The 20,747-nt window shown below is 39.2% G+C and overlaps 1 protein-coding gene across 7 annotated transcripts in view; it reads right to left on the reverse strand.

Moving 5' to 3' along the window:
- UPF2 (UPF2 regulator of nonsense mediated mRNA decay) overlaps positions 1 to 20,747 on the reverse strand; it is a 123,072-nt gene that overhangs the window by 43,996 nt on the left and 58,329 nt on the right. For all 7 annotated transcript variants that reach the window (XR_004071605.2, XM_055352325.2, XM_055352322.2 and 4 more), the window contains exons 9-11: positions 15,764 to 15,872; positions 4,049 to 4,162; positions 715 to 831 (exon numbers count right to left, since the gene is read on the reverse strand). Coding sequence is in view for 6 of the 7 variants with exons in the window: in XM_055352325.2 (XP_055208300.1) it covers positions 715 to 831; positions 4,049 to 4,162; positions 15,764 to 15,872 (340 nt within the window). In the remaining variant the exon portion in view is untranslated. The remainder of the gene's footprint in view (positions 1 to 714; positions 832 to 4,048; positions 4,163 to 15,763; positions 15,873 to 20,747) is intronic.

Genomic DNA, 20,747 nt, shown 5'->3' on the forward strand with positions numbered 1-20,747 from the left:
ATCCCTCCTATCCAGCTGTGTGAGTATTCATTCATTCATTCATTCATTCATTCATTCATTCCTGACAGGGTCTCATTCTGCCGCCCAGGCTGGAGTGCAGTGGCGAGATCATGACTCCTGCAGCCTTGATCTCCCAAGTTCCAGAGATCCTCCCACCTCAGCCTTCTGAGTAGTTGGGACTACAGGAAAGCATCACCACGCCTGGCTAGTTCTAAAATGTGTTTGTAGAGAGGAGGTCTCACTATGTTGCTGAGGCTGGTATTTTGTAAGTGCTGGGAATACAGGCGTGAGCCACTGCGCCTGGCCTTAATTTTAAAATTTAATATATTTAAGCTTACATTTTATGTGCTTACATGACACATGAATAATGGTTTGAGATGCACCAAAACATTCATAACGTAACAAAAACATTCATAAACACGGCTCTAACAAAACAGTTTTGGGTGCCTGCTCATCTGCATCATTTGTTAAAAGTGTTACAGGTTGAACTTAATTACCCCTTGCAATACTGTGAACTCGCTGGTAGCCAAGTGAGAAAAATGTCTACAGCTCTCCAGGGATTGCAACTCATATGTATGGGATGTTCCAGTTTAGGTAGAAATGTTTGTATTCATATGAAAGAATAAGATAACCAGCACTGGTCAGTATTTTCAACCTCTGAAGCACAGGTAAATCAAGAACCTCTAGCTCTTACCAGCATCCTCAAGCCCTTACCAAAAGTACACTGGTCCTCAGGTGAGATTCTGGAGATCTGAAAAGAAACCGTCCACATGTCTCCAGCAGGGTGCATGCCATTTCAATATGGTGATGAGAGAAGTCTGACAGAAGCATCTGCAACAGGAAGAATGATGAAAACTACAAAGGCAACTCTTCAATCCTAGTAGAGAAGAAATTATCATACATCTAATGTGTGTAACAACTTGGAAAATGTAAAACACAGAAGTGAGTCTACTTGGGTTCACTGCTGAGCATCTTTTGTGTTCTGCCATTAATTTTTATTGAAAAACTTCAATATATTTGACGTCTTTCACAGAAAGATATGTGGAAACCAATGTCAAACCCCTTTCTATATTTATTGTTAGATGTTTTGTATTTAAACACATGCCACATACACAGCAGACATTTTCTCAATGCCTTTTGTCTTGGTCTATATATTTATTTTCCAAAATTCTCACTACAAAAGTATTATTTGCTCATTATATGAATTATAGACACAACCTATCACTAGGACATTTTAGTATTTACCCTCCTAATCATTTATGTGTATTTCTAAACTAAAACAGATTGAGACATTTGAGAACTTGGTTTCTATTGTATCATTTAATCACTTGGTTCTTCTGGCTTACTAGGAAAATTTTTTTGTGTCCTTTTTTGTCCTTCTATGGCATGATTTGCAAAGCATATAGTGCTACATAATATGAACTAGATTAAAACTTACTTGTTTCTTATCCATCACCCCAATTGCCTCCCATTTCTTGCTACAGGTGAAGTATCCCTTATCTGAAATGCCTGGGAACAGAAATGTTTCGGATTTCCAATTTTCTGAGATTGTGGAATACAGTATTTGCACATATATAATGAGACAGCCTGAGGATGGGATCCAAATCTATACACAAAATTCATTTATGTCTCATATAACCTTATAAACACAGCCTGAAAGTAATTTATACAATATATATTTTATATGAAATAAAGTTTTGACTGTGTTTTGACTGGGACTTGTCACATGAAGTCAGGTGACATGTGTCACAATGGTACTCAAAAAGTTTTGAATTTTGGAGGATTTCAAATTTTACATTTTCAGATTAGGAATGCTCATCAACCTATATGATAAAAATGGTGGGACATACATCATTATAGAGAAATCTGTGGACATATTTATGATTATTTCCTTAAAATGAATTCCTGGGAAAGAAATTTCTGTGTCAAAAAAATGTATATTCTTCCTATATATTTTTAAGAATTAGTACAAAGAAATACACCAATACATTTAAACAATTCACAGCATATTCCTTTCAATTTCAGCACTCAGAACATTTTCATAATCCCTTCTATAATGCTATCTGGAATTTACCTAAATATACTTATCAGTATACTAGTTTCCAGAGATGCTCTAAGAAGGATTAGGAAACTTATCCCTTCAATATTTACAATACTTATTAGTATTTTATTTATTTATTTATTTTTGAGATGGAGGCTGGCTCTGTCACCCAGTCTGGAGTGCAGTGGCGCAATCTCGGCTCACTGCGAGCTCCACCTCTCAGGTTCATGCCATTCTCCTGCCTCAGCCTCCCAAGTAGCTGGGACTACAGGTGCCTGCCACCACTCCCGGCTAATTTTTTGTATTTTTAGTAGAAACGGTGTTTCACCGTGTTAGCCAGGATGGTCTCAATCTCCTGACCTCATGATCTGCCCGTCTCGGCCTCCCAAAGTGCTGGGATTACAGGCGTGAGCCACCACGTCCAGCCTCTATTAGTATTTTAAACACTCTAAGAAGTCATGCATTAAAAAAAAAAACTGTTTAATTTTGTTTACCTCAGGATGTTCCAAATGTATTTGAATCCATGAGACCTGTTTTGTGTGATATATCTATTAAGATCTCAAGGAAATCAAGTTGATGAAAAATTTGTTATAGAAAAAAACAACCTTAGTAACAGAATGATCAATTTCAAATGCAGAAGAATTATTCCATCTATTCTCCACCAGCTTTACCACATATAATTACTGTTACTAATTAATTTCTACTTTAATTCTATTTGGACAAAAAACATAATCTGAGTAATTTCAATCTTCCAAATTTTCTAAGACTTTATGACTGATTTTGGTAAATAATCCATAGGCATTTGAAAAGATTGTAAATTCTGCTGCTGTTGGATATAGTATAAATTAGATCACCATTGGTAACTGTGTTGTTCCAATTCTGTATATACTTACTTATTCTGTCTGCCTGTTGTTTCAGCTACTGAGAGGTGTTTTCAAGTCTCTGACTATGATTGTAAGATATTTACTCTGTTACTTGACAATTTTTGCTTTACATATTTTGAAGCCATGTTATTGGTTGCATACTGATTCAGAAAGGTAATCTTTTCCTGTTAAAATAACCTCTTTATCATTACAAACCAGGCTTATTTCTTTTTTTTTTTTTTTTTGAGATGGACTTTCACTCTTGTTACCCAGACTGGAGTGCAATGGTGTGATCTTGGCTCACCACAACCTCCGCCTCCTGGGTTCAAGTGATTCTCCTGCCTCAGCCTCCCGAGTAGCTGGGATTACAGGTGCGTACCACCACGCCTGGCTAATTTTGTATTTTTAGTAGAGACGGGGTTTCTCCATGTTGGTCAGGCTGGTCTCGAACTCCTGATCTCAGGTGATCCGCCTGCCTCAGCCTCCCAAAGTGCTGGGATTAAAGGCATGAGCCACCACGCCCAGCCCTTTATTTCTAATAGTACTTCATGCCTTTGTCAAAAGTGTTACAGGTTGAACTTAATTACCCCTTGAAAGACTGTGAACTCACTGGTAGCCAACTGAGAAAAAGTTTCTACAGCTCTCCAGGGATGGCAACTCATCTGTATGGGATGTTCCAGTTTAGGTAGAAATGTTTGTATTCACATGACAGAGTAAGATAACTACCACCAGTCAATATTTTTAACCTCTATGATAATACAGAGAAACCAGCTTTCATTTTATTAGTATTTGTATAGCATATTTTCCCCATCTTTTTATTTAATTTTTCTCATCTTCATATTTAAGGGTAACTCTGTTGTAGATGGCTCCTAGTAGTTGTTTTAATCAAGTTTTATATTTTTAAGGCTTTTACTTGACATATTTCACCCTTTTTAGATTTCATGTAATTACTCGTAGAACTCCATGAGTATCTAAGATCTTACTATTTGTTTTGTATTTTGCACACTTGTTTAATGTTACTTTTTCTTCCTTTCTTGGTCTTCTTTTGGATTAATCAAATATTAAATTATTTCACTTTATCCACCATTTATAATTAAAACTTTAAACTTTTCAATTAAAAACAATCAACTAATTCAGCACTAACCTTTAAACAATGCAGTGTGTCATTTTTGGTGAACATCTTAAACTTAGTTAGTTCTCCTATAAAACGAACAGTTTTATTCTTTGTTTCAATATTGATCTGGTCCTTTTTCCGTACCTAAAAATTAAGAGAGAAAAGATAATGCTTAATCAACATTTTGAATCTCTGTGATAAAAACTATTATTATAATGCATTCGAATTCACTCCAGGTTTTTTTTTTTTTTTTTTTTTTTTTTGAGACGGAGTTTCGCTTGTTACCCAGGCTGGAGTGCAACGGCGCAATCTCGGCTCACTGCAACCTCCGCCTCCTGGGTTCAAGCAATTCTGCTTCACCCTCCCGAGTAGCTGGGATTACAGGCGCCCACGACCACACCCAGCTGGGTAATTTTTTGTATTTTTAGTAGAGACGGGATTTCATCATGTTGGCCAGGCTGGTCCCCAACTTCTGACCTCAGGTAATCCACCCACCTTGGCCTCTCAAAGTGCTGGGATTAGAGGCGTGAGCCACCGTGCCCAGCCCACTGCAGATATTTTTAATACATATGGGTAAAATTTCTTGCTATAGGCCGGGTGCGGTGGCTCACGCCTGTAATCCCAGCACTTCAGGAGGCCGAGGTGGGCGGATCACGAGGTCAGGAGTTCGAGACAGCCTGGCCAAGATGGCGAAACCCTGTCTCTACTAAAAACACAAAAATTAGCCAGGCGTAGTGGCAGGCGCCTGTAATCCCAGCTACTTGGGAAGCTGAGGCAGGAGAATTGCTTGAACCCCGGAGGCAGAGGTTGCAGTGAGCCAAGATCATGCCACTGCACTCCAGCCTGGGTGACAAGAGCAAGACTCCATCTCAAAAGAAAAAAAAAATTCTTGTTATATTCAAACTATTGTAAGTTAAAGAAAAAATTGCTCTGTATAACACCAGTCCCAAGATGTGCTCTGCAAAACAGTTCCATGGTCAAGTAATTTGGAGAATAAAATGAATTTTACCCGGCCTAAGGAGACTCTTAAATAAGGAAAACTTTAAGCCAATGTTTTTCAAATTTATTTGGCAACACCAACCTCCTTTTTGAAATGTTAACTATTAGTTAACATCCCATTAAATTAATACTATAAAGAACACACTTTAGGAAATGCTGCTTTAAACATAAGAATGCCAAGTGCTCACCTAAGCAAAACTGGTATTAAGGCTGGCTAGTGCATTGTAATTATAAACTATGCTACATTTTTATTATAAATACATTACAAGGAAAGAGCCAATATAATCACTGTTCTTTTTTATCACCAGTCATGGTTGTATGTCAAAGTTTAAGTCCTTTGCACATGTAAGTCCTCTAATGAGGCACAAATTTCAAGAATTATCAGATGCAACAAAATCCTGCTGCAACAGTACAATGCAAACAGACACATCAAGATAAATGTAATTGGATTTAACCTCAGAATTCCATTTTCATCGGAAAACCAAACCTACAGTCTAGAAAACTTTCATTTTAACACCAGTGACCATAATGTGGTGCCCTGAATTAGTTTAGCACTTTCTTTTCTTGTTTTCTGAGACAGTCTCACTCTGTCGCCCAGGCTGGAGTGCAGTGGCACAATCTTGGCTCACTGCGACCTCCACCTCCTGGGTTAAAGAGATTTTTGTGCCTCAGCCTCCCGAGTAGCTGCGATTACAGGTGTGTGCCATCACGCCCGGCTAAATTGTTGTATTTTTAGTAGAGATGGGGTTTCACAGTGTTGCCCAGGCTGGTCTCGAACTCCTGGCCTCAAGTGATCCATCCGCCTAGGCTTCCCAAAATGCTGGGATTACAGGCATGAGCCACCACAATCGGCCTAGAACTTTTTTTTTTCTTTTTTTGAGACAGAGTCTCACACTGTTGCTCAGGCTGGAGTGCAATGGTGCGATCTCAGATCACTGCAACCTCTCTGCCTCTCAGGTTCAAGTGATTCTCCTGCCTCAGCCTCCCGAGTACCTGGGATTACAGGCACCCACCACCATGCCCGGCTAATTTTTTGTATTTTTAGTAGAGACGGGGTTTCACTATGTTGGTCAGGCTGGTCTCGAACTCCTGACCTCGTGATCCACCCGCCTCGGCCTCCAAAAGTGCTGGGATTATAGGTGTGAGACACTGCTCCCAGCCACAACTTTTTTTTTTAATGACATCATTTAAGCATACAAAATAGTTTTGCAATTAGAGACAAATATAAAATAGAATGTCTCATTTTTAATATTAAACAAAATGATACTCAATAAACTTGACTGCTTATTATTAGCCTTGTAATTTAGAAAGAAGTACAGCCTTCATAAAGAAACTTTCACAAATGTTTCATATACATGCACATAAAAAACTTCTCTTATTAATTTACCTTATTTTCTGAGCTTCGAGGATTGATTGAGTGTGCAGTGTGGACCAGTTCTGCTGGATTTCAATCCCAGCAATATTACTTACACTTACTGCCTGTTACTTAACCTGTGTCTCAATGTCCTTATCTGTAAATTGGACCTAATAGGGTTATGAGTCTTAAATAAGATAATACTTGTAAAGCACATAAAACAGTGCTTTGGACCAGTAAGGGTTCAATAAATATTAGCTATCACTAATTTTATCCTTCCTTGTATATCTGTATCTCTAATACATGGGCACTAAATAAATGTTTGCTGAAAAATAACTGAAAAGCTAAAGCTTAATATACATATTGCAGTGACGTGAAAGAGCAAAAGTTCTAGAGTTAGAATGTCTGTGCTCTTAAGATCACTTTATGGGATACATTATCTTGAGCAAGTCATATAAACTCCCTGAGCCTGTCTGCCCACTTGGTAAAGTAAGGATAATGATGATGACCGTAGTGGCTACACTTCACTTGGTACTAAGCAATTAATGTACAGGACAAAAGAAGATTATACAACTTTTAAAATGATGTTTAAGGAGTATTTTAATGACAGGGTAAAATGCTTCCGAGAAATAACAGAAAATTATACATAAAATATAATTCAGTCATGAAAAACTATAGAGAAAAAAAGGTAAAAATAAAACTAAAAAACAACCACCAAAATGTTAAGAGCTTGCTATTAAGTAATGAAACTGGGATTTTTCTTTCCTTTTTTTTTTTACTTTAAACGTTTTCTAAATTACACTGACCTTGTGTCTTTGTTTGAGAAAACACGTAAGAAAGCACATCAAAAACTACACACTAAAACTGGCTGGGCATGGTGGCTCACACTTGTGATCTCAGCACTTCGGAAGGCCAAGGCAGGTGGATCACTTGAGGTCAGGAGTTTGAGACCAGCCTGGCCAACATGGTGAAACCCCGTCTCTACTAAAAATACAAAAATTAGCTGGGCATGGTGGCATGTGCCTGTAATCCCAGGTACTCGGGAGGCTGAGGCACAAGAATTGCTTGAACCTGGGAGGGGGAGGTTGCAGCAAGCTGAGATCATGCCACTGCATTCCAGCCCGGGCGACAGAGTGAGACTCGAACTCAAAAAATAAATAAATAAATAAATAACAAAAAACTATATACTAAAACTAAGTCTTTAGGGTCAGTAGGGTTGGGAAATATATATATATATATATTTTTTAAATCTCCTTGGATGACGTTGGATGCATATCCTCTTCATCATCTGCTATGGAGTATCACACCATTTTAAGCATTACTAAGCATTCTAGTTTTCAAAACATGTTAACATCCTGTATCATCCACATCATATATTTACATTAATTCTAATTATTCTGAAATATTATAAAGGTTAAGGAGGTTAGATATAATAAAAATGATAAAATTATACAATATTTAAATGAAGTGTTATAAATCAATGATCTCACTCCCTCATTTTCAGATGAGAAAACTGAAGGCGTTTTAAAAGGTTGTAATTTATAAAAATGGCTAACATTTTCACTCCTCATTCAACATTTTTCACTCTCATTTCTTTCTTTTTTTTTTTTTTTTGAGATAGTTTTGCTCTTGTTGCCCAGGCTGGAGTGCAACGGCACAATCTTGGTTCACCGCAACGTCTGCCTCCCGGGTTCAAGTGATTCTCCTGCCTCAGCCTCCCAAGTAGCTGGGATTAAAGGCATACACCACCATGCCTGGCTAATTTTGTATTTTTAGTAGAGGTGCGGTTTCTCCATGTTGGTCAGGCTGGCCGAACTCCTGACCTCAGGTGATCCGCCCACCTCGGCCACCCAAAGTGCTGGGATTACAGGCGTGAGCCACCGCGCCCGGTCTTCACTCTCATTTCTTAAAACCCTATGATCAAAAATATGTCAAAACACTTCTGGATGAATTCACAATGTAACATTTTCTATATATTTGTAGCTCAATAATGCCTCTTGTAAGATTTTACTTATATAATCAATCATCCATAGCAAAAATGTGGCTTGCAACTCTGCTAAAGACAACTAAAATTTAGATTAATTGAATAACAAAGTTTGTATATACTAATTAAAACTCTTCAGGCTGGGCACAGTGGCTCATGCCTATAATCCCAGCGCTTTGGAAGTCCAAGGCAGGCAGATCACTTAAAGTCAGGAGTTTGAGATCAGCCTGGCCAACACAGTAAAACCCTGTCTCTGCTAAAAGTACAAAAATTGGCCAGGTATGGTGGCCTGTGCCTGCAGTCCCAGCTACTTGGAAGGTTGAGGCAGGAGAATCACTTGAACCCAGAAGGCTAAGGTTACAGTGAGCCAAGATCGCACCACTGTACTCCGGCCCGGATAACAGAGCAAGACTCCATCTCAAAAAGAAAACCACAAAAAAACACTCTTCAGATATGTCAACACACATGAACTGTAAGGATTTCCTAAGGCCTATCATTTATCACTTTCCTACAGAAAGAACCCTCTGTTCTAGTCAAGCTGGCCCCTCTAAAAGGGCCAAATAGTTATTCACCCAAATAGAGATTTTCTATCTTCCATAATTTGCTCACTTTGTTTTACATGAAGTTTATTCACTCATCAAACTTTTCTGAAAACCTACTGTAGGCTAAACATAAAATCAGTGCTGACTCTATAAATAAGTAAATTCGCCTTGACATAGAAAACTCTCTTTTTTATTATTATTATTATACTTTAAGTTCTAGGGTGCATGTGTACAATGCGCAGGTCTGTTACATAGGTATACATGTGCCATGTTGGTGTGCTGCACCCGTTAACTCTCATTTACATTAGGTATATCTCCTGATGCTATCCCTCCCCTCTCCCTCCACCCCATGACAGGCCCCGGTGTGTGATGTTCCCCTCCCTGTGTCCAAGTGTTCTGATTGTTTAATTCCCACCTATGAGTGAGAACATGCAGTGTTTGGTTTTCTGTCCTTGCGATAGTTTGCTCAGAATGATGGTTTCCAGCTTCATCCATGTCCCTACAAAGGACATGAACTCATCCTTTTTTTATGGCTGCATAGTATTCCATGGTGTATAATGTGCCATATTTTCTTAATCCAGTCTATCACTGATGGGCATTTGGGTTGGTTCCAAGTCTTTGCTTTTGCGAATAGTGCCACAATAAGCATACGTGTGAGTGTGTCTTTATCGCAGCATGATTTATAATCCTTTGGGTATATACCCAGTAATGGGATGGCGCGGTCAAATGGTATTTCTAGTTCTAGATCCTTGAGGAATCGCCACACTGTCTTCCACAATGGTTGAACTACTTTACAGTCCCACCAACAGTGGAAAAGTGCTCCTATTTCTCCACATCCTCTCCAGCACCTGTTGTTTCCTGACTTTTTAATGGTCGCCATTCTAACTGGTGTGAGATGGTATCTCATTGTGGTTTTGATTTGCATTTCTCTGATGGCCAGTGATGATGAGCATTTTTTCATGTGTCTGTTGGCTGCATAAATGTCTTCTTTTGAGAAGTGTCTGTTCATATCCTTTGCCCACTTTTTGACGGGGCTGTTTAATTTTTTCTTGTAAATTAGTTTAAGTTCTTTGTAGATTCTGGATATTAGCCCTTTGTTAGATGGGTAGATTGTAAAAATTTTCTCCCATCCTGTAGGTTGCCTATTCACTCTGATGGTAGTTTCTTTTGCTGTGCAGAAGCTCTTTAGTTTAATTAGATCCCATTTGTCAATTCTGGCTTTTGTTGCCATTGCTTTTGGTGTTTTAGACATGAAGTCCTTGTCCACGCCTATGTCCTGAATGGTACTGTCTAGGTTTTCTTCTAGGGTTTTTATGGTTTTAGGTCTAATATTTAAGTCTTTAATCCATCTTGAATTAATTTTTGTATAAGGCGTAAGGAAGGGATCCAGTTTCAGCCTTCTACATATGGCTAGCCAGTTTTCCCAACACTATTTATTAAATAGGGAATCCTTTCCCCATTTCTTGTTTTTGTCAGGTTTGTCAAAGATCAGATGGTTGTAGATGTGTGGTATTATTTCTGAGGGCTCTGTTCTGTTCCATTGGTCTATATCTCTATTTTGGTACCAGTACCATGCTGTTTTGGTTACTGTAGCCTTGTAGTATAGCTTGAAGTCAGGTTGCATGATGCCTCCAACTTTGTTCTTTTTGCTTAGGATTGTCTCGGCAATGCGGGCTCTTTTTTGGTTCCCTATGAACTTTCAAGTAGTTTTTTCCAATTCTGTGAAGAAAGTCATTGGTAGTTTGATGGGGATGGCACTGAATCTATCAATTACCTTGGGCAGTATGGCCATTTTCATGATATTGATTCTTCCTATCCGTGAGCATGGAATGTTCTTCCATTTGTGTCCTCTTTTATTTCATTGAGCAGTGGTTTGTACTTCTCCTTGAAGAGGTCCTTTACATCCCTTGTAAGTTGGATTCCTAGGTATTTTATTCTCTTTGAAGCAATTATGAATGGGAGTTCACTCATGATTTGCCTCTCTGTTTGTTATTGGTGTATAGGAATGCTTGTGATTTCTGCACATTGATTTTGTATCCTGAGACTTTGCTGAAGTTGCTTAACAGCTTAAGGAGATTTTGGGCTGAGACGATGGGGTTTTCTAAGTATACAATCATGTCATCTGCAAACAGGGACAATTTGACTTCCTCTTTTTCTAATTGAATACCCTTTATTTCTTTCTCCTGCCTGATTGCCGTGGCCAGAACTTCCAATACTATGTTGAATAGGAGTGGTAAGAGAGGGCATCCCTGTCTTGTGCCAGTTTTCAAAGGGAATGCTTCCAGTTTTTGCCCATTCAGTATGATATTGGCTGTGGGTTTGTCATAAATAGCTCTTATTATTTTGAGATATGTCCCATTGATACCTAATTTATTGAGAGTTTTGAGCATGAAGGGCTGTTGAATTTTGTCAAAGGCCTTTTCTGCATCTATTGAGATAATCATGTGGTTTTTGTCTTTGGTTCTGTTTATATGATGGATTACATTTACTGATTTGCATATGTTGAACCAGCCTTGCATCCCAGGGATGAAGCTCACTTGATCATGGCGGATAAACTTTTTGATGTGCTGCTGGAATTAAAGAGTTTTTAAACTCTTTAAAAACTTTTGTGAACCAGTGATCTCCAAAGTAGAGTGCATAAGACTATTTATCTACTTGGAGTAGGGAGGGGAAACTGAAAATTCTATTTATATGTTTTATCTCACACATATCTGTTTTTGTATGGTTTATAATGCACAAAAATATTTGGTACAACTGCCAAGGTATATAATTTTGAAATAAATATAACTATAGTGGGGGTATATAGTCAACTTATTTTAACAAATAAAGAAACTTAATCAAAAAGTTGGAAGACGATTAATTTTTAAAATGTTAATGACTGTAATTTGCTTATGTTAAATAAAAGTTGTCTCCCCAGTCAGGCATGTTGGCATGCGCCTGTAGTCCTAGTTACTTGGGAGGCTACAACAGGAGGATTGCGTGAGTCCAGAAGTTTGAGGCTGCAGTGAGCTATGACCATGCCACTGCACTCCACCTTGGGTGACAGAGTAAGATACCATCTCTTAAAACAAAACAAAACAAAAAGCTGTCCCCCTCATCACTAAAGAAGTAAGCTGCACTGAAACTTTAGAGAACACAGAAAATTAGAACGGAAAAGAATTCCTCATGTTCCCACCATCCAAAGACTGCTACGTTAACATACTGATATGTAATTGTTTTCTCTTTTCTACTTTCTAAGCATTTTAAGTGTCCATTTATTATATGTAAGATTTTATATCTCGCTTTTGAAAAAAGCACTTTCTGATACAAAAACTTTGTTGTTGTTGTTGTTGTTTTTTGAGATGGAGTTTCACTCTTGTTGCCCAGGCTGGAGTGCAGTGGCGCAATCTCAGCTCACCGCAACCTCCGCCTCCTGGGTTCAAGTGATTCTCCTGCCTCACCCTCCTGAGTAGCTGGGATTACAGGCATGTGCCACCACGCCCGGCTAATTTTGTATTTTTTTTTTTTTAGGGAGACGGAGTTTCTCCATGTTGGTCAGGCTGGTCTCGAACTCCCGACCTCAGGTGATCCACCCGCCTTGGCCTCCCAAAATGCTGGGATTACAGGTGTGGGCCACCGCGCCCGGCCCTAAAAACGTTTTTGTAAACATCAATTCAAATGGCTGTCCATCATTTCAGCATTGTGATTAGATGACCATTTTATTAATCCACTGTTGGGCTTTCAGATGATCAGTTTTCCCTATTAGAGTCATACTGTGAATCACACTTTTTTGGTACATAGATTTGTTTACTTAGGACATGTCCTCATAGCTGTCCAATGTGTGAATGCCTCTAGGGCTCTTGAAATCTAGTGCCAAACAGCTTCACCAGATTCCCACCTGAAGTATCTGAGAATGTTGGTTTCTCATTTCTATTACCTTTTCTAATCGTCAGTTAAATTAGCAAACCCATTGTTTCAACTAGAATTTCCTTAACTGCCAGTGACATTTCATACAGCTTTGTTAACCTGCTTTATTTCTCAGCTGAGGTTCTCAGGGGGAAAAACATACCAGACTGCAGAAATATACTGGATCTAGGTAGAAGACAGAGACAGGAAAAGCTCGTTAAAAATCTACTATCATAACTCCAGGTATGGAAAATGAAAGACAGTGGCAGGAGGTATGAAGAGGAGATGCTAGATTTTAGTTGTTTTAGAAGACAGCATCAAATGAATTTAGTAAACAATGGCTCCTAAATGTCTAGGTGCAAAAGTAGAGGTATTTATCTCAGTAACTGGACAAAATACATTGTAAATTTACATGGGAAATACAGAAGCAGATTCAAGGAAGTAAAAGACATTTTTAAGAAGAAAATAACGAATTTGGTTTGGGGACTAATTTAGCTCAAAGTACATGAAAACTTTCTAAGTATCATAAGAGAGATTCTGGCAAGATATGTATATTTGGGGTTGTTGAGAAATAGATGTGAATTAAAGGCCAGGTAAATGCATCCCATTAAAAAGGAGGCTGAAGGAAGAAAGCTGAGCCAATTCCAACAAAGAAACTCAGCTAGGAAAAAAGGTGGAGGAGATTAAGAATAGTCACACAAGTAAGAACCAGGAGAGAATGGTGGTATAGAAGGTATAATTATTATTAAAATAATATTTATGTACAGATGCTATGTGAGGAGCCACATGTGCATTATTTCATTTAATCCTTAAGAACAATCCTATTTTAAAAGATGCAATTATGAACCCCACCTGGTAGACGTGGAAACCAAGGCTTAGAACACTTGAGTAAGTTGGCCAAAGTTACGATGCTAGCATGTGGTGGAGCCAGAGGCAGGCTTCCTAAAACACCGGAGAGTGGGGCAGCTTCGAGTCTGCAGAGACACCAGCTAACAGGCAACTGGAAAAACACTGGTGGTCTCTGCCAGGGTGCTGCTACGATGGTGAATCAAAGAGTAAACGTCAGGAGAAACAGAGACAAGTATACTGTAAAACACTTCAATAAGAAGGAAATGAAATAGTTGCGGCGGGGGGAGGGGCGGGGGATGCTGAGAAAAGGTGTTTGTTGCTGTCACTTTGATTTAAGGATGTGAGTGATGAACGTGTTTCTGCCTAATAGAAAATTGTTGGCAAAGTCTATAGATCCTGGAGGAAGTAGAAGGTGATCAAGTATGTAGAGTGCACTTTCTTCTCTCCTTCGAGAGCACTGGTTCCCAAAGTATGCTCCTGGAGTTCTGATATTCTTCCCTTGTAATGAAGCATTGCAACAGTACAATAAAAATGCTAATTCCCCAACTCTCACCCCCATTTTCAAATGAGAGAGTACCTATAGACAGAATTTTCTTAATTTAAGTTTTTCACCAAAAGCACTAATTATGCTTGGTCCAGCAACTTGTGTTTTAATTTGGGGATTGGCTGAGGGGTATAGGCATATAACCAATATAATAACTCATACTGTCCACTAGTAAAACAGTTCCTTCTTTGTACAATGGGATTAAACATATCAACAAGAATATCACGGCTTCTGCTATATCTGTCTCTGAACTAGCAGCATTTATCAAAGTGTGTTCTTTGAGGGGTTCCATATTCATGCCCCTCCAGGAGATTCACAGAGCACATTACCATATTAATGCTTTGAGAATTCTTACAACAAAACAAAACAAAACCATTTAACTTTATTGAGTTCAGTGTTTCCAACCTCTCTAAACATAGAAACCTTCCCTTACGTACTACTACCTATGAAAATCTGAAAAACACTTTAGCAAAAGTTGGCCCAGAAAAATCTTAACCACAAATCTCATAATAACAAGAAGTGCTTACAGACCATTTTCCTCTGCAAGAGACTCTCTCCTTCCTTCGCACTCAAAGCACCCACTCTCCAATAATTCACTTGGCAATTCAGCATGCAATTCCTTACAGCTATTATATTTAAGGATTAATTTTTATTTAAACCTTGTGTCCTCAACTACATCGTGAGTTCCTGACCTCAGAATTGTGTCTGTTCTTGCGAGAGCTTGGCAGTACTACTGACTGGTGCACAGTGAGTGAGAGAAAGCATGTGCGGACATTTCCCGTTTTTATTTGCATTCTGAGCAACTTATGATAAAGCGAAGTTTTGTAAACACCACTTTTCCATTGGCTAACAAAAATTGAATTTCATGTTTTTTCACAGTCTAACAATGTCCACTTTTAGTCACCTCTGGCAGTATCATTTCCCCACTATCAAGCCTGTATTTGAAGCAGAAGCACCTCCGTGAAATAACTGGGTAACATGGGTTGGGAGAACCACTAACACATAGTTTGTTCATACTTCTAGGGTTAGAGAGGAAGGGAAGCCATCTGGTAACAGGCCCTTGTTATTTCCCAGGGTGATCTTTAAAAAACTCACCATGGTCCAAGGTAAAATTTCTTAAGGCAAAATCAAAGAAACACAGGCTATGGCAGCACTTGCTAGTATCAGAGTATTGATGGAAACTTGCAGACGCCACACATTTGGACCCAAGCACCTAAAGAAGCATATCCTATGCGGCACCACACCCGGACTCATGGCGGCCAATGATGTTTCTTTTGGAAACACCAGTGAAGGTTCTGGCTGTCTTGACCCTGGAGAATGATTTCTACCTCAGAAAAGCAAAAAGTGCTGTTCCTGCAATGCGGGAACAAGGTAGCAGGAACAGCTCACCTCCCAACCGGAATATCACTGATAAATTTCAAGCTTCGTTAAGTAAATCACATTTCAAAAATTTAGAATGCCGTAAATTCTAAACTGTTATACCACTATCAAATTTCAAGAATATGCTTACCAACAATTACATTCTTAAAGAATCCTCACTCAATGTATAAGAATATAAATATTTCAAAATAAATGCTTAAATACATACATGAAATCTGAAATCCCCCCTCAGCATGGAACAAAGATCCTCTGCTACATCAGACATGCAGGGATGCAATGTAGCAACCAATCTTGCATAAAATGGTAGCAAATCCAACCTGCAAAAGTTATATGTGATATGTGTCAAAGGAAAGACATATCAAAAATAATTCATTTTAAAATTTAAACTTTTCAGATGTATTCACACATTAAATGATCTTAAAACTCATAATCATACAGACATGCCTATTTATTGCCATCATAAAGAAGTGTTTGAAAATTCAATGAGCCTTCTACAATTTGATTAATATTCTGGCATTTTCCATTCCGTGAATTTACTGCACATCTGTAGTTTTATTATGTAATTTTGATGAAATATGAAACACCACGCACAAAAAAAACAGTATGTTTTGACACGACTTAAATTTGTAATCACATATTACTGAGTAACTGCATATTTACAAATCTCAAGGTAACTTCTCTAGTGCAAGACAAAATCCTTTAAAGCCATTTCCTTCATTTATCTCAGGGTAAGTTATTTGGAAACCTCAAGTTCTAAAGTAAAAAGGTAATCAATAGGCTGGGTGTGGTAGCTCACGCCTGTAATCCCAGCACTTTGGGAGGCTGAGGCAGGCAGATCATGAGGTAAAGAGATCAAGACTATCCTGGCTAACATGGTGAAACCCCGTCTCTACTAAAAATAAAAAAATTAGACAGGTATGGTGGCATGCGCCTGTAGCCACAGCTACTCGGGAGGCTAAGGCAGGAGAATTGCTTGAACCCAGGAGGTGGAAGCTGCAGTGAGCCCAGATCACGCCACTGCACTCCAGCCTGGGTGACAAAGCAAGACTCCATCAAATGAATGAATGAATGAATGAATGGTACTCAATAACTGAAAAAACCTCTACGAAGGCAAAACAATATTACAAAATCTAAATACTAATTTATGTATTTCAACTCATTACAGAACCCACTCAGATCTTCATTCAGGATCTTAATTTGGACAGTAAATGGCAAATATGTGGCACTCACACTGCCACCCTCTTCCATTGTCAAAGCACTCTTTCCCATTACACAGGAATGATGCTCCAGAATCCTGCTTAGCACAGCACTCCAGATGGCCACTACTAGTTGGAATCAACACACAAGCTAAAATTTATTTTCCATTCCTGCCATAGATGTTATTTTGTAAAACCTGATTAATCAATGATTCAACACTCAGCAGATCAGACTCTGAAGATGAGAAGTAATGAGCAACTGATAAAAGCAGCTGAACTGACAGCAGCAAATAATGGAGCTGACAGTGAGAGAGGAAGCTAAAAACTATAAAATTACAAGAGCTTAAAAATTATGACAGCTTGAAGCCAATTAGAACAGACACAAATAATCATACAAGTCTTAATTATCGCTGAGTGGAGGCCGGGCACGGTGGCTCACATCTGTAATCCCAGCACTTTGGGAGGCTGAGGCAGGCAGATCACCTGGAGACCAGCCTGGCCAATATGGTGAAACCCCATCTCTACCAAAAATATAAAAATTAGCTGGGCGTGGTGGCAAATGCCTGTAATCCCAGCTACTCGGGAGACTGAGGCAGGAGAATCACTTGAACCCAGGAGGCAGAGGTTGCAGTGAGCTGAGATCGCACCATTGCAATCCAGCCTGGGCAACAAAAGCGAAACTCCATCTCATAAAAAGATTATTGCTGAGTACATCACTGTACCATACAATAATATATGAAAATGTTTGATCGTCAGGGAAAAAAACCACATAATTCGATCTGGAAAGCTCCTCAGATGGATACATTAACCCTTAGCTAAAGGGACACTGAAAAAAGAAGGATGGAAATAAATTTGAAAGGTATGGTTAGGCTGGGCATGGTGGTCAGTAATCCCAGCACTTTGGCAGGCTGAGACAGGTGGATCACCTGAGGTGAGGAGTTCAAGACCAGCCTGGCCAACATGGTGAAACCCCCATCTCTACTAAAAATACAAAATTTAGCTGGGTGCGGTGGCACCTGCCTGTAATCCCAGCTACTCGGGCCTGGGAGGTGGAGGTTGCAGTGAGCCAAGTCCATGCCACCGCACTCCAGTCTGGGCCACAGAGCGAGACTTTGTCTCAAAAAGATTTAAAAAAAAGTTGAAATAAAGAAGAAAGGTAAGGTTAAATGGAGGAAACTGGCTAAATTCATACCTAAAAGCCTCAAAAACATGGTACTCCTCAAAAACTTGGGCTATTATAATTTCTAAGCAAATTAGTTTTTACTAATGTGCTGGGCCCTGTCCTAGGCCTCTTACATATATAACTCAACTTGTTAAACCTAATAACCACTCTATAAGGTGGATATTACACTCACCATTGCAGAAATAAGGGAACAGATGCTGAGAGAAGTCAGCAATATGATAGCTTTGTAGTATTACCGCAATAATTTTTTAAAATAAACCATATCTTTCTTTAAAGAAACAGTGAAAACTACAATCCATTATATAAAAACATTTAATGATAAAATTTAAATGTTGATTTAAAATATTTTTAAGGTTTTATCAATTAAAGTCTAAGCTGCTGTCACATGGAAAATGCACATAAGTAGGTCCCACCACTCTCTAAAGATATTACAAAAATAAGGTGTTCTTGTAAGGTACTCTTTTTTTTTCTGAGACAGAGTCTCGCTCTGTCGCCCAGGCTGGAGTGGAGTGCAGTGGTACAATCTTGGCTCACTGCAACCTCCGCCTCCCGGGTTCAAGCGATACTTCTGCCTCAGCCTCCCAAGTAGCTGGGATTACAGGCGAGCACCACCGTGCCCGGCTAATTTTTGTATTTTTAGCAGAGACAGGGTTTCGCCATATTGGCCAGGCTGGTCTTGAACTCCTGACCTTGTGATCCATCCGCCTTAACCTCCAAAAGTGCTGGGATTACAGGTGTGCGCCACTGCACCCAGCCCCTATAAATTACGCTTATAAACATGTAATAATTTCCCTACTGTTCCTACTATTAAAAAAAAAAAAAGGCCTGGAGCAAATGAACATTTAATGTTCTTACATAATAGATTAATTTACACTAAGATTAAATTTACAAATTTTAGTTAGAATATTAGGTTATTCATTCATTTTCCACATCCATTTTAACAAATAAAGTATTCTTTTTCAGCTCATGATCAATTATCAAATTCAAATATAGGATTTAAATCTATGTGGAGGTTCTTTTGCTGCCATTGCCACAATTTCAGGTCAGAAAAGTACAGGTACAACAGCAAAGGTAACAAGATGGCAAAGCAACGCACTGGGAGTGAGGAGACCCAGGTATAAACTCTACAGCAGCAAACAGCGTCTCCATGACCTCAGGGACTGATCCACCCTCTTCTCCCATACCTCCCAGCTTGCCTGCACCAGGCCCACTGGCTCCTCACTGATGCTCTGACTCAGGGCCTATGCAATGGTCCTTGCCTTGGGCTGGAATATGCTTTCCCTAAACATCCATACTGTTTACTCCCTCCCTAAAGGGAGTCCCAGTCTCCGTGTTTTGACCCGTTCCGAATACTCCAAGGAAACTGCACCTAACCCATCATATCCCTCCCAATCCCCTTACAAAGCATTTTGTTTTCTTTTTTGAGACAGAGTTTCACTCTTGTTGCCCAGGCTGGAGTGCAATGGCGCCATCTTGGATCACCACGACCTCCGCCTCCCAAGCGATTCTCCTGCCTCAGCCTCCCAAGTACCTGGGATTACAGGCATGCACCACCATACCCATTTAATTTTGTGTCTTTAGTAGAGATGGAGTTTCTCCACGTTGGTCAGGCTGGTCTTGAACTCCCGACCTTAGGCGATCCACCCCCCTCAGCCTCCTAAAATGCTGAAATTACAGGCATGAGCCACTGTGCCCAGGCCTACCTGCACTACTTTTTAAAATGAAATGTACCACTTAACATAGTAAATAATTGATTTGTTATGGTTAACTCATTTGTTACCCCTCCCCACCAAAATTGTTCAGTTCCGTGGCAGACAGTTCACCAGCACTCAAACAGTGCCTGGAACATAGGCAGGTGCTCAATATGTAGATTTGTTAGATAAATGAATTATCTCTGGTAACTCACTCTTAAGTATACTGTTAGCATTTAGTCTAAGACATTCTTGCCCATATTAAGGAAGTAGCATCTTATTGTTGTAATAACATTACATTTTATCAAGCAAAAGCTAATTTATCAAATATCTTTTAGCAGTTAATGGGACATTCACAGAGTTACTTACTCTCCTACTGATGTTATATATATTAATAGATTTCCTATGTTAGAGTATCCTTCCATTCCTAAGATCGATCTTCTTTGGTCATGCTGGATTCTTATTTATTTTTTTTTAGATGGAGTCTCGCTCTGCCGCCCAGGCTGGGGTGCAGTGGCATGATCTCGGCTCACTGCAAGTTCCGCCTCCTGGGTTCACGCCATTCTCCTGTCTCAGCCTCCTGAGTAGCTGGGACTACCAGCGCGTGCCATCATGCCCGGCTAATTTTTTGTATTTTTAGTAGAGACGGGGTTTCACCGTATTAGCCAGGATGGTTTCGATCTCCTGAACTCGTGATCCGCCTGCTTCAGCCTCCCAAAGTGCTGGGATTACAGGCATGAGCCACCGCACCCGGCCTTGGATTCTTATTTTTAATATACTATGTATTAAATATGATTTGCTAGTGTTTTACTTGGAATTTTTTTATTGACATTCAAAAGTGAGATTGGTCAATGCTTGTGATTTTCTTGTTCCTTCTTCTTAGAATTTTTAATATATGAAATAACAAGTTTTCTATGCTCTGGAACAAGCGATATTATTTCTTCCTTAAAAGGCTAAAAATACTCAGTTAAGCTTCCTAGTTTTATTCTATTTAAGATGAAATTAATTAACTTTTTTTTTTTGAGACGGAGTTTCGTTCTCGTTGCCCAGGCTGGAGTGCAATGGCGCGATCTCGGCTCACCACAACCTCCACCTCCCGGGTTCAAGCAATTCTCCTGCCTC

The sequence above is a fragment of the Gorilla gorilla genome, chromosome 8, assembly GCF_029281585.2.
Source record: "Gorilla gorilla gorilla isolate KB3781 chromosome 8, NHGRI_mGorGor1-v2.1_pri, whole genome shotgun sequence".
In the NCBI taxonomy this organism is placed as follows: Eukaryota; Metazoa; Chordata; class Mammalia; order Primates; family Hominidae; genus Gorilla; species Gorilla gorilla.